The 15,249-nt window shown below is 39.6% G+C and overlaps 1 protein-coding gene across 4 annotated transcripts in view; it reads right to left on the reverse strand.

Moving 5' to 3' along the window:
- ST3GAL6 (ST3 beta-galactoside alpha-2,3-sialyltransferase 6) overlaps positions 1-15,249 on the reverse strand; it is a 66,946-nt gene that overhangs the window by 13,534 nt on the left and 38,163 nt on the right. For 2 of the 4 annotated variants that reach the window (XM_036219936.1, XM_016135827.2), the window contains exons 4-6: positions 14,177-14,254; positions 10,974-11,077; positions 9,227-9,290 (exon numbers count right to left, since the gene is read on the reverse strand). In XM_036219936.1, the coding sequence (XP_036075829.1) occupies positions 9,227-9,290; positions 10,974-11,077; positions 14,177-14,254 (246 nt within the window). Of the gene's footprint in view, positions 1-9,226; positions 9,291-10,973; positions 11,078-14,176; positions 14,255-15,249 lie in introns of those variants that run through there. The other 2 variants (XM_036219937.1, XM_036219938.1) reach the window with 2 other exon arrangements.

The raw sequence follows: 15,249 nt of genomic DNA on the forward strand, positions 1-15,249 counted from the left end.
GGAGGTGATGCTAGTGGGGAGTGGCTGTAAATACAGAAGCTTCTCTTGCTGGATCACCTGCCGCTCACCTCCTGCTGTGAGGCCCAGTTCCTAACAGGCCATGGACCAGTATCGGGTCTGCAGCCCAAGGGTTGCGACCTCTGCTCTAACCTAAAATTCCCTGATTCACAGGCTTCGCATTTTAGAAATTGTCTTGGTTGTTATACTAAGTGTGGTGGTCATTTTCCTACTTAGTGTCTAGAGAAGCAGTATCTGTTCTTCTTTCCCCCACCCTAGAAACAGGCAGGGAAATACACATGCTCCAAACCACTCACCCAGAAAACAAAACCATTCCAGAGTGCCTGAACCCGTTAATAGGAAATGTGGAAAGCTGCTGAAGCCATAATGATAAGAGTGTACACTTCCCCCAGGGAAAAGGCATGTTTCTCAAGTCAGGCAAATCCAGAAGAGTCACTGCCTTATGCTGAGGAAAACATCAACACCATCAATGCAGAGAAAGTAAACTTGAATCACCCATTTCAAATTAACCATCTGTCTTCTTTTCTGAATTGTTTCTGACATTCATTTTTCCCTTTAGCAGTATTATATGTATTAAAATAAATCACTCCATCTTAAGTGTAAAATCTATGGCATATCCCACCAGGTATATTCCCAACACCCGTCACCCCTTGTGACTTGCTAGCAGAGCTCTACTTTCATAAGCCTAACAATGGCGACTACATCTCTCTGCCAATGGTTGGTCTAGAGGCGACCACATGACCCATCCCCAGGGCAGTAAGATATTAGAGAAGTTCATTAGATGCTCTGAAAAAGATTTTCCTCCTAGTAAGAGAACAGTTTGAGCAGAACACTTTCTGTTTATGCTCCCCTTCCTTTCTGCTTAAATGTGGACATGTAATGAACGACATAAAGAGCAGCTATAATTGTCTTGCAACTAATAGGGAAAGGCAAAGAAAGCAGGCCACGGAGAAGCTGCCCTGATGTCACAAAGCCACTAATTCACTCTCATAACCAGAGCTACTCCATGCAGATGTGCAGGTTGTATACAGTCCAACTAAAGGGTGTACCATTCAGGTAACTACATGTATGAATTGCTACTGCTTGGAGTTGTACAGTCCAGTGTGTGTAGCCAAACATAGTCCCCCTGCAATCTAGAACCGTAAACCTGCAGACTAGGAAACCGCATAACTATTAAGTACAGAAAATAAAGGTCTGCTCTGTTTAAATCACTTTTAATCAGGAAGATTGTTATTTGTAGCCCAAAGATCCTAAAATACTGTGCAATGGACTGAGGGTAGAGACCTGATGACTAATTCTGGCCCCCCCATTCAGAACCTCTGGACTCTGGCCTAGTGACCTAACCTCGGACCTCAGCTTGCCGTTTTATGAAGTAAGGCAGTCACTGAGGTCTTGAATGTTGTTATGCCGTGTTGCACAAGGCCACTTCCACCAGCATGTGTGTCACAGTTTCTGTAGCTCTTCGTAACAACTGCAGTGGTTGCTACAAAACAGGTAGTGGCTGCTCTTGCCTCTATACCACATATGACTCACTTTGTGGAATCGCAACTTCCTCCCCCACCCATGCCCTCGAGTTCTCATCCTGGCTGGAAATGCTGCTGTGTAAAGAAACCCTGCAAACCAGCAGGGTGTCCTGAGTAGCGATGCAGACACTGATGTCCCTAACGGGGCTCAGGTTCTTTTAAATAAATACACTACTAATGTCTAAGCCTTCTTCTTTTTAAGTTGTCTAAGGCTATGCTCCCATGCTGGCTGGTTAATAATCTGACCCAGCTCAGCTGATGCCAACATAATGGGTTCTGCCTGATTGAGCAACTGGGCAGCTTTCACAAGTCCCCATCCACTGAGCAGGCATATGACTTAACACAGATGCTTCCGTTAGGTACGATGTTTGTGTCTAGTCACTCTACAACCAGCTAGACAAGGACTGCGGCATTCTTCACAGAATTTGGCATGCTTCCAGAATGTGATGTTGGCGGTTAGGATGAGGAACTAGTTCATGCCTTTTAAGTGACAGCTCATGTTTTGTGATTCAGGGTTTCTGCTCCTCTGGCTGTAGGAGGATGTGCTCCCACTCAGGAGAAGCAGCAAGCCCCAGGCCCAGGGTGCAAGCTCGTGCTAAGAAGCTACACGGACGGGCGAGAGGGGTCAGGGCCTTGCAACATGAGCACATTTTAAGAACTGCTTTTCTGTGATGCAGTCCCCTTAAAGTATCCCCAGTTGTTAGTGAAGTTTGTGAAGCATGGCCACTCCGTGTGAGCTGTGCTGGAGAACCAAGAGAGGAACCCAAGTCCTGAGAAATCCACAGCGGTAACATAGAGATAAAATGACAAAAGAACTAGAGATGTGTCACTCCAGGCATGGCCTCATGGTGCCCTCTGAACAAAGTACTGCAGAATCTAGAAAGGAAACTAGAGGTCACCTCCACCACCCCCGTTTTTCTAAAGCCTTTTTAAAAATTGAAATATAATTTACAGGCCATAAAATTCACCATGATAAATAAGAAAATTCAGTGGGTTGTAGCACATTCACAAAGCTGTGCAACAATTACCACTATCGAATTCGGAACATTTCATCACCCCACAGAGACACCCACACCAGGCACTCTCCATCTCCCCCTCAGCCCCGTCTCTGGCAACCACTTATCTACTTTTGATTTCTATCTGTCTATTCTGGCTATTTCATATAAGTGAAGTGATATCATATGTGGTCTTTTGCAACTGGCTCCTTTCATTTATCATCATAATGCTAATGTTTTCAAGCTTTATCCATAGTGTAGCATGAATCAGCACTTCATTCCTTCTTATGACTGATTAATATTCTGTTGTGTGGATATACGGTTAATTTATCTATTCAGCAGCCACTGAACATTCGGGTCGTTCCTACTTTGGGGAGATTATGAATAATGCTGCTATGAATATTCATGTATAAGTCCTGTGTGGACATATGTTTTCAATTTAAGCTTCCTCTTTTGAAATAATTTGACACTCGCAGGAAGTTGTAAAATAGTTCTGAAAAGTCCTGTGTACCCTTCACCCTGTTTCCCTGGTCACGATGACTTAATGATTGTACACTGGTTACATGGTCTTAACTCTTAACTATTAAAATTTATGTTGGTTTAATATGCGCATAGAGTTCCACTCCCCTCTTTTACATAAAACCAAGGTTCAGAAACTCAAAAGCTTGCCCAAGGTGTTAGAGCAGTTAGTGCTTTTTTCACAAGCGCCAATCCCTCTAATTAGATGGCCCATGACCATCCACCTCCTCACTCTCCCCACTACCAGAAAAAGACCACTTGTCTTGCAAGAACTCCTTTTCTAACAGCCTTGTTAGCACCCCTCTGCTGCCAAAGTCCTGGTCTGAGCATTTCCATAAAAGGTGGAACACAAAAAGAAAAACACAAGCAGAAAACTGGCTTTAAAATGTTGTCGTTTGGAAGAGTTAGAGGTGGCGGCTAGCACAGCATTGTGAATATGCTAAATGCCACTGAACTGTTGTTCACTTTAAAATGGTTTGTTTTATGTTATGTGAATTTCACCTCAATTAAAAAAAAAAATGGTTGTCAACATTTCTTTGAGACTTTTTCTCTTCGCCATACTTAGGATCAACTGGTTCAGAGATAGAATCAGAGAGAAGGCCAAATAGCACATTTACCATGCATGAGCTTCGGGGTAAGTGAGAATTGAGGAAAGAAAAAGTGTTCTTCTGTAGTATGTGTTCCAAGAAGAGTCTATCATGATCATGTATCTTTAAGAGGAAAAAAAGAACCTATTTAACATATATCTGTTTTCAATGAACTTACACATGTACCCTGGAGATGTTTTAGTTTAACTCTACAAAAGTACTAAAGATCATCTGGTAAACAGGTTTGAGGGTAAGGATAAAAGCATAAGCTATATTCGAAAATGGGGGGAAATTTATAGCTCTGGAATTTTAAAAAATATAACCAAAAGAATTCACAATTCCAGAATTCTCTAGCCCTTACATCTTCAGATGATGCTATTTAAGATGTTCAATTGTGCGATCTTTCTTGTCTTTTCTCTGCTTGGTAAAATGCGAAGAGAGAAACTGGAAAATGGTAGAAGCTCAGAGACCTCCTAACTCTGACTTCTAGTAATCTCTGGACCTCCATTTTCTTATCTTTAAAATGAAGGGTGGGACTAGATAATTCCCATCCCTCCTGCCTCTGACCACCTCTATGACTTCACTAATCTGCTTCTGGGTCTGACCTTCAGTCCACACAACACAGCTTAGGTAATCAGGATTCTTTAGGGAACAATTCAACATTTACCCTACCCCAACCCATGGGGCCAGCGCTCTAGAGAGAAATGCAGAAAGAACATAAAGGAAAAAGCCCAAGATTATACCTTCTGTTAAAAACACATACCCAAAAGATATATAAAATAATAAAATAAAATAGGTAAGCATGTGTCCTGATGTATGGTATCACCTTTTCACAGAGAACTGAGAAAACTCCTGTGACAAAATTCAGGAGAAAGGCAATTTTCTATAATATGAATGTTTTTCTAACACATGTGATTATAAGGAGGGAGGTGAATTATTATAATTATTACTCGGTAACCAAAGAACCAATGTGGGTTTTGAGGGTTTTTTTTGGGGGGGGGGGGGAGGTAGAGCAAAGAACAAGGACGGATTTGTTACAACTCCAGGGCTCTTTCATACTGAGTGTTATGGCTAAACACATATGCTCCTGTTCCCTTCCCTCTTCATTTCCGGCCCCAATTTTTCATAGTATTAATGTTAGAAAAAAGTTCTCTCTACCTCAGAGTTACTTTACTACCATTACCTTACAAATATGGCATAAATAAGACCTCCCTAAGAGATACCACTCCAAAATGATTTACAGCACCAAAATGTTTTCACAGCTTGCACAGGATATCAATTCTCAGAGAAACCACAGTTGGCTGCTTCAAGCACTGAGCTTCCTTGTTACAGAGTTACATAGTAACTCACTTTAGAATCCTGACCTTTACCAGGCACAGAAACAGGTGGAGACTTAGGAAAACGGTGGAGAATACTGATGACAACTGTTAGTTGCCCCTCAATAATCATGTTTACTCGGTCCATTAAACTAGGACTCCTTTTTTTTTTTTTTTTTTTTTTTTAAGGTGAGAACACAGCCCCGTAGAATAAAAGACTACATTTTCCAATTCACCTTTGATCTAGGTGTTACCTTGTGATTATATTCCTAGTCAACAGGATATAATTACTGATGGCTAGCAAATGTTTAACAACCAGTTCTCTTTAGGAGGGAGGAGGATGATGGGAGAAGCCCTGGTTTGTAATGTATGCCAATTTCCATGGTATAAATCATCCCACCATGGGTAATTTCAAACTTCCATCCTGATGGCACTGAACACAGACTTGGGAAGAGCTAAAGCTTTCATGAGTTGGTACCAACCAGCTCCAGCACATCACTGAATGTAATGAAGTACTATATGTGATTTCTAGGATCTGTCTTGAGAGAAGGAGGCAAATCTTAACGGATGAGCCATACCCTTCCCCCTTCCTCCTTCCTGCAGACCAGAATGGAGAGGTGACTGGTGGAAGTCCAGCCATCACAGTGGACCACAAAGAGGAAGCCGTGTTTATAAGAATAGCAGAGTCACAATAGAGAGGTATGTCGGCCCCATGTGCTCATAGCTGCTGGGCTGGCCCTGGAATGCTTACCTGAAGATTTCATTTACATGACAACTGTGAGAAAGAAGAAAATTTCTATCTTATAATTGCAACTAATATTTGGAATTTTGCTATTCATTGTAAAATCTAACCAATTTAGGGCATCACGCATGTTGAATAAGATAATTGAACAAAACTAGGATTACATCTGGTGGAATCAAAGGATTCAGATTTGAAATAATGATAAAAACAAAAAATGTCTAAAGCTTTCTGGAAGGGACAAAAGAGGATAGAGGGAGAATAAAGTATTGCTGGAGAGAGCAGCCAAAGGAAAAAGGAACGTGAAAGGGCGGATCTCACCTCTCTCTACCTCAGGCCCTCCTCTGTGACCTACAGACCCCACAACAAGGAGCGAGCAAGCCTATGCCAAAGGCTTCCTCCTCCTACTTGGGGCCAGCTTCAGAACCCAGAGTTGGGGATCAGGGAGGACTCTCCCACTAAGGACAGTCCAAATCCTCTGCTTGAGAAAGGACTGTTCTCAGATCTGCTTCTTCCAGAGCATTTTCCCAGGCCAAGAGGAGAAATGAGAGCTATAAGGTCACTTGGAAGACAATCTTAGTTGCCTCAGGGGCAGCAATAGGAAGTTTAGTACACCTGCCTTTCTGTGGTATATTTAAAATGTATTGTTCTTTGTGTTGCACACTGGGTTCCAGACAAAGGAAGAATGACATTTAAAATATAGGTAAAATTTATGGTATGTGAACCCCTCCCAAAAGTTAATATGCAAAGATAAGATAGTAATGTCACAAGTATGTTCTTACTGTGAATGAAATAGGGGTTATGCAATAAACCTAACAAGCTCAGAGGGACCACATGGCAGGCCTGTCAAGCTCAGTGGCCAAAAGTAACTACAAAGGATGGTCTGATCATACATTCCTAACTGGACAGGTCATAGATGGTAGTCACATCCTAGGGCTATAACTTCCTTAGCAAAGGTCAGTCTTTACCTTAAGTAAGCTCTGTCCATTTTTCTTATGCATCTAGGATAACATACCTTTAAAATGTCATAATAATTTTCTTTTTCTGCCCCTGGAAGTTACCACTGACACCAGAGCACAAGACCACAAAACCCCTCAGAGTTATCTTATTCTTCTCATACCATCTCTCTGTGCTGTAAATGTTAATTATTAATGATCCTGTACCCACCAATGTAAAAGAAGTATGTGTTTCTCCATGTTGCCTTTTATCCAAGCCTAGAGATCTCCCAAATTTGTTTTCTCTCGCCTCCTTAATCTATCACTAGTGGATTTTTTGCACCTTCCTATGTAACCTCCCTTAATTCTAACATATAAAATCCAAACATAAAAGCTGCAAAACTGCCATTCTCTGGAGTATTTGTGATCTTGCTCCCTGGTATGTCGTCAGTTTGGTTCAAGTAAACTCATAAAAATTCTCTGCAGGTTTGGACATTTCTACGTCAACACCATCTACTTTCAAAATACTCTTTCTGATGTCTCTAGGAAACAGGTTTGCACATGTCTAACAAGCAGTTCAGCCACATTGACTACCTGAGTGCATAACCATGCTCACTCTGTGGGGATCTCACAAGGATGTTTTCCATTCACTCTACACCTGACGAGTCTCTTGATCTAAATTAACTCTACCTCTGTCTCTTAGCAACTTTAGACTAAAGGACTATTGTACAATCACCATGATTTTCAATCTCTCCTTCACCACCCACACCCACCTCCCTCCCAATACAGGAGTGTCCCAATAAGTCTACTTGCTATAAATACAGGAGATGCTAAGTAAATGACATGGGTTGATAGTGGGGGGTGAGGGGGTTACTTTCCATGACAAAGGGGGAGGGGCAAGGAACAGCAAGACCAAGTCAGCAAGGGGAGGAAACAGCCTGGCCCAGGCACGCACACAGATGGTGAACACCTGTGTCAGAAGAGGTTCCGAAAGCAACTGAACAAAGTATAATTTAGTTATAAGATAAAAAACAATCAAAAGCAAAACTTTCAATCACATACCCTACCCTCAAAAAGTACAAATTAGTAGTTACAAAATAGTCACCAGGATGGGGAGTACAGTATAAGGAATATAGTCAATAATATTGTAATAACTATGTATGGTGCCAGGTGGGTACTAGACTCATCGGGGGAATCACTTCATAAATTACATAAATGTCTAAACGCTATGTTGTACACCTTAAACTAATGTAAAACAAGATTGAATGTCAAAATGAAAATAAAAACACTAAGGGGAAGGAAATCTGTTAGTAGCTCACATTTATAGGGCTAAGGATCTTTTCAAATATTTGCAGATACTGGCTGCAGGTATTTAAAATATATCCATTATCACTCAAGTCAGAAATCCAGGCACATTGATAAATCTATCTAGGTTCACATCCTGGCTCTGGCACTTATCAGCTGTAACAAAGTAAGTATGTTTGCCCAGCCTCTTTTTCTCCATTTAAAAAATGGAGATCGTTGACCACACTTTGCAAGGTGATTATAAAAACTAGAAAGACTTAATATAAAGCAGATGCCAAAGGTCTGCATAAAACAATAGTCTACATGGTTGCTGTCGACATGTGATCAAAAATTGCAATGGAGATTAGCTTGATGGCATAGTTTTAAACTATAACAAGTATAAACTGAAATGACTCAACATATATTACATCATTCACACTTCAATAATCTGGGCCCCCAAAAGAAAAAAAGTGAGATGAACTCAGACAAAATCTAGCACTGTTCTTCCCTCTCTGTTCTATAAACACTATCTTTATTTCCACACCTCTGTCCACTAGCCCATTTCTTTACCCATCAAAAAGAACCTCTGTTCTCTTGAGCAAGATAGAAGATTCTGCATTTCCTCTTTAATGTAGGTCTGACACCTACAAACTACCCATTTCATCCAACTGGGCCACTGGCTGAATTCTGAAGGGTAACTTAAAACATTGTGAAATAAATCTATCTCTGTAAAATAAGTCTACTTGCTACAAAATCGATCTGTGGCAATTCAATTCCTAGGGGGTTAACTGGACACTAAATTTTCTAAAAGCTAAACTACCTTTTGTAGTCAGAAAAAATATATCCGAGCAACTATTTGCTTCCCTCAAATATAACTGAGTAAGAGGAAGAGAGGTGCTTCTGAAATCCAACATTCAAGTGAAATGCGAGATTCTTCTGAGCAGTTTAGGAGAGGTATGGGAAGGCATGGGAAACAGCCCACGGAGGGAAGCTGTGAGCTGATTAACAGGGAGTGTTAATTAATTCTTCAGGAACAAGGAAAAGATGAATGTGGGTTAAAAATGTCCTGACTTTGCAATAGCATTACTCATAACATACTCTGCAAACTTTTGAGTCAACCAATTATGCAGCTTGTAAATTAATTTTGTAGTTTGTTTATTTCAAGTGTCATAGAAATAACTACTAGATGTTTTAGTTATACACAGATGCTATGGAATTTTCCTCAGTGACTACATTTCACAAAGGGGTGCATATTTTGAACCACTGTAGCCAAAACTAAAAGTTAAACACAAGCAAGGAAATAAACTCACTTATCAAACTCATCAAAGAGGTCGCAGCTCTGCAGTTTTGAAAGAGCAAGTCGAAAATATTCCACTGTAAAACAAATGGAGTATTGTGAATAAAAGGAACCATGGCTTCTTAGGTAGATAGTAAGCCACCTTACCCCCACCCTTCCCCAAACCCGTTTCCAACTGGTATGGCCACATCTGATTTCTCCTGTGGTGACAATTCATGATATCACTGCCATTAGTCAGCGCTACTTAACAGGCACACTCAAAATGACACGTCCTAAAAACCCCAGAAAAATAAGAGGCTTGATTTGAAAACAATCATAAACAAGTAACCCCAGAATTAGCACTATCAGATGATTCTGAAACTGACATCAGTAACCAATATTCAGCAAGTTTAACCTTACTTCATTATCAAATTCTCTGCAATATATTTTTAAAACACACACACATACACACACGGTTATTAAATATGCAAAATCTAACTTAGGAAACTGTAGGCTTGTTGCCACCCGGGCTTTCAGAGTCTCTCAAAAATCGAGAACATAAACCTATGTAAGGCCAATCAGTTATAGAGCAGAGGAAAAAGTATTTCTTCATTAGTAGACGAAATAATTCTCTCTAAATTTAGAAAAATAAAATGTCCACTGATTAAGTTTTAAAAATTGGTCAAGGTAATGTAGGGAGAAGGCAAGAGAATTAAAATATTAACTCAAGCTACTTTCAGAAACTGCAATATGCTGATCAGCCCTGCAGCCAGGCCGGGAGGATGCCTGCAGAACAAAGGAAGATTCCGCTAGGATTGCTGACAACCCATTTCCCACACCTCTGAAGGGGAAACAGGAAAAACAGAGTCTTTAAGTGGCTGCCCTATACAAATAAAATCATTCTTTCCTATGGCTAAAACCATGGGGAACCTATGGATTTAAGTCTGGGAACTGCCAGCAGGCCTTTCATGCTACATACTCAGCTACATACTCTTCACCTTCCCCTTCCTCGCTGCATGTCCAGATCAAAGGAAATGGGTAAACAACGTCTTCAAACCATAACTCGCAGGAACTAAAAAATGTTTGAGAGGGGGTCCCTCTCAATGTCTATCAGTCCCTCTCAGTCTTTCTCAGTTGCTCTCACTGTCTTTCTCTCAGTACCCTTTACTCTGTCTCTCTCACGGTCCTAGTCTCTTTTAGGCCCTCTCACTCTCTGCCTCTGAGAGGAGACCACACTCTGTGGAGTGTTACCCATTTTTTAATAAACTTTCCCCTTGACTCTAACTTCGGCGTGTGTGTTGAATTCTTTCTACACTCTCTGCCAAAGGACTCTCTTCTTCTCTTGGTGCAGGGCTTGATCTGCCCCAACTCGGGGGAATTTGCCCAATCCTGCATCAAACGGACTAGAGCTTGCTGATGAAATCAAATAAAACTCAGGCAAAGAGGTGAAATGGGAGATCGAAAGGAAGTTAACCCAGAGGGTTTATCATGCTAATTCTAAATTGGAATAAGGTGAAGCACTATATTATTAATAATATAGTGGCAAAACAAAAGTAAAAAAGCAGTGTCTAACAAAAACCTACCTTTTTAATTCTTTTATTCTCCACTGCCTCAAAAGAACTTATATATTAAAATCAATTCTTCAACCCATCCCAAAATTATATTCTTTAGGAATCACTGTAAAGCAGAAAGATTCAAAGGCCTTAAAAGTATATAAAAATATGGTTCATATCAAACACCACTCATATTTAATAGGACAAGGCAAGAATAATATTACTGACCTGATGTTCTTATCCCATAAGGCAAATCAAACTTATTGCTACCATACAAGGAAGCAATCTTTTTAAAATCAGCTGCACAAAGGAAAGGGTGAAACTGATAAAACCTGGAAGAAAAAGATAAAGAATGATTTTCTCAAATGCTTACAATACTTGCAGGCTTTTAAAGTCACAACTGATGTCTAACTAGATTTAATGTGGATATGTATGTATGTATAAATAAATAGTCACAACTGAAAATAACTATAGCATATCATTCATATTGTTATATTGACTATATGAGTATATACCTATTTTTACTAAAGTCTTTAAAATAATCTTAAACAGTATTTAAATATTTTATAGAATGAGATATGCAACAGAACTACACAAACAGAATGGAAACACTTTCTAGGTTGCGGAATCAAAATTATGTAACAGCTTTGAGGACAGGGGTTGGGAGAACAAAATTTAAAAACAAACCAACACCAAGTGATAAAATGTTAGCCATATACAGCAAGAAACAAAGAAAGTAATAGGAGAAAATGAAAGTATTGGTGCTAAGTTACTCCCAAATGAAAAGATACCATACGTATTAAGTTGTCAGCTATTATAATAAAAATACATTAAAATTTGACGTAGCTAGAACTAAACTCCTGATATCATTACATTAAAATTTATTTACTCAAGAACAAGAACCACAGACATATTTGCCTTGTTATTGCCTGCTCTGTCCTGAAAATACTCCCCACCTCGGGAATTCCCTCAGACAAGAGAGGAAGCTTGATGAGAATAGGGTGCGCCTCTTTCTTCTCACTTTCAGCGGCACTGAGTACGCAGGCCACACATGTTTAATAAGTGATTAAATGAATTTCAACTCCAAATTATTTCTTTTGCAACCATTATGAAACAGAAAAGTTTAAAAGTTTTTTAAAAATTGTTTTAATTAAAGCGAAGAAACAGGTAAAGCTCATATTAAAATATTATTTTTACCTACCAGGACTGGGCACTACAGAGCAAATCAAGCTGATCCTTACCCCAACCCCCATACAGGGCCATATCTTTCTGGCCTTATCAGTTTTGCCCTTTTCCTAGTCTAAAACCTACAGGTGGAGATCAGAATGCCCTGAGGTTTCACAGGCTACATAACAGAATGGATACAAACAGCAGTGGAGTAGGAGTGCTACCCAGGAGCCACTAAACTTGGGCAAGTCACAGGAGCTTAAGATCTTTGGCGCTGAGCTAAAAACTCCCAGGTATTCAGACTAAGAAAACAGGTGAGACACCAGCCCTTCCTGCTGTAATATGTTTCCCATATTCAGTTGTTATAGCGATAGCAGCCTCAGGGGTCCAGCCACTCTTGAAAGGTCATTTGTATAACAGCGTTGATGCCCAAGTTCAGGATCTGCTCTGGGAGAGGAAGCATCAGGTCACCTGACTTAAGATTGAGAAGAGGCTCGAGATCTTTCCAGTCTTCCCTGGGAAAGGGAACCACAGATGACTTTGTACCCTGAGGACAAGGCAATAAAGGACTCTGTTCTTTGGAGTTGGTGGGGTGATCATTAATGTCTATTGCCAGCTAGACCTTGGATTAGATGACTTAACATTTTATTTCTAAATGAGATAATGGTTTCAAACCATGTCTCACACAGTAGGAACTCAATAAATACCAGCCTCAATCTGTAATAATTACACATTACATTGTATTATATTACTTTGTATTTTATTACCATGTATTATATTATATTACGTTTCTGCTGCTGTTACATCTATAAAAGCCTGGAAAGGTAAGTAAAGTCTATTACTTACTTACCTTTCAGACAAAGAAACTGAAGCTATGAGAAGTGAAATAACTATACAGTATTATCTGGGGCGAATAACCCAGATCTGACAGAGCTGAAATCCACACCTAGGGAAAGATGCACTCACAGCACTGCAGGTAACACCTCCAGGTTTCCTAGGAGGGCTTTTCTGATCATGACTGGCAAAAGAGATAGCGCTGCCCTCAGAGAATACTATTCACATGATAAATGTAAATCTACTTGTCATTTAAACTGTAGACTTCTACACCTGCTAATAAGCAATTTCCATATAAATATTTTAACCCTTTTGGGTTTTCTCAAAAGGAAATATCTTTTTTTTCACTGAAGTTGAAGAGTACCTTGATTCTAGAGCAGCATTTTAAACCTGCAGTCTGCAACCCATAGTTAGTTTATGAAATCAATTTTGTGAGTTACAATCAGTATATTTTTAAGAAGTAAATAGAACAGAACACAGACCGTCTTAAGTATAAATGATAAAAATGCTTTCTTTTCTTATTATAAATATGCATGTATATTAAGTTACAAAGTAAAACATATTTCTTACTATGGGCCATGGTTGAAAAAGTATAAAATCACTCTTCTAGTTTTTTAGTGGCCCTAATTGGACACATCCCCATGGACAGGTTATAAACTGCCATGACACACCTATAAACATATGCAGAAATATTTTATGTATCTACATTTTACGGGAAAGTTGGTTGCTTTTAAGGAAATCTGTAGCCCCCAAAAGGCAAGGAACTAGTAATGGAAAGGTGCAGTAATATAATAGAAGAAAATAAGAACATGTAAATTTTTGATCCTTAATGGATATAATGCCAAAAAACTTATACTTATCTTACGCAATTAAACACACCCAGACCAGATCGCCACTTATTTCTATTTATAGAGAATCATTTTTGTCCAGCAATCTGACAAAGCTCGGGTGACAGAGGAGAAAAATATTTGTGGATGGAAGAGTAAATTCCCTAACAAGTCCTAACAACTATAATGAAAAATTGCTATTTACATTCTGTGTAGATGAATATGTAGTTCATTAAAATTCAGGAAAATTTTCTAACTGTAAAGCTTAACCTGTAGGCAAGGGAAAAACTACAAAATAAAAAGAATGGGAAAACAACATGGGAACACAAGGGGGTGGAAAATCCTAAAAAAAAAAACAGTTCACTTTTTATGACTGAACACAAATAGACCTCTCTAATCTCACCTGTGCGAAAAGAACACTGATCTGATTGAGTCCTTCACTGTCGTTTCTTAAAACATATGACTACAAGCACAAAAAGAGAAGATACTCAAGCTCTTACTGAAATATAGGGAGTCCACTTTATATTGCTAAGACTTATATGAAAAAAAAATAAACAGTGATTGCAAACATTTTGTATGCCACAATTTCTTTTATATTTTTACCTCAGGAGAGAGGCAAAAGCTGGCTTTGATAAACAAGGCTGGATCTTATTTCTCCGTTTCATTTCCACAGGTGGCACCCTATGAGACAAAAATAGTGTCAGTCAGAAAGCAGGACTGGGCAGCCAGCCCAAATGGAAGCAAATGCCCTGGGAATGCAGTTGGTGCCACCACTGAGAGGCCTCTCAGACAGGAAATACAAATCCTCACAAGAGGCCAAGGTATGACGACAGTACGTTCACCAGGTCCTGCTTCTGTTTGCGAATTCATGGATGCAAGGCAAGAGAAGTGGAAAAGGCTGAGATTAGCAGCCCACAAGTAATTCAAAGAACAGTCCGAGGACCCTTCAAGAAGCACTTGAATTACTACACTATGGAAGCCACAATCTGGCTTGCTTTTTACAAGTTCCCAAAAGCCTGAGAAACCCAGCTCATACAAAGTGCACAAGTAGGACCTTCATGTCACATCTGGGATACCTACTAGCAGCAGACAACACAGAAACACTGACCTGAGCAGGTTCCACAGACCCTGCCTTGTGATCTGGTGACTCCACGAATCACACTACTTAGAGTCATATCTAACTCTCCTCTGTTCCTGGCCCAGGTTAGGCCCTGTGTGTCTCCTTGAGCAGTCATCTCCACAATTTAAAAGGATATTGTGAAACAAGACAGAAAACAAAAATAGATGAAGTGGATAGGGTGGTAGGATCCAGACTTAGCCAGGAAAGAGGAAAACAGCTTAATATAAGAACATATTAATGATCATCAATTATCTGAAGAATTAATCTAAAAAGAAAACTAATCATTTTTCTTCTATAATTCATATGATTCAAACTGGAAGAAACAGTCTAAACTCTTCATGAATAGACTCAATTTTCAATTTTGGAAGGATACCAAATCTTCATAGTTAGAACTGCTAGGTTTCTAAACCATAAGGCTAGCAACACCCTTATGCAGAGAAACATCTTTTGTGAATACCACAAATGGCAAGAATTCCCTGATTTACATGTAAAGAAGATACATAAATATGGTGGACCGGCACATCGGGTCACAAAAACTTAATTATATTCAGAGGAC

This window comes from Rousettus aegyptiacus, unplaced genomic scaffold (assembly GCF_014176215.1).
Source record: "Rousettus aegyptiacus isolate mRouAeg1 unplaced genomic scaffold, mRouAeg1.p scaffold_m13_p_4, whole genome shotgun sequence".
Lineage (NCBI taxonomy): Eukaryota > Metazoa > Chordata > Mammalia > Chiroptera > Pteropodidae > Rousettus > Rousettus aegyptiacus.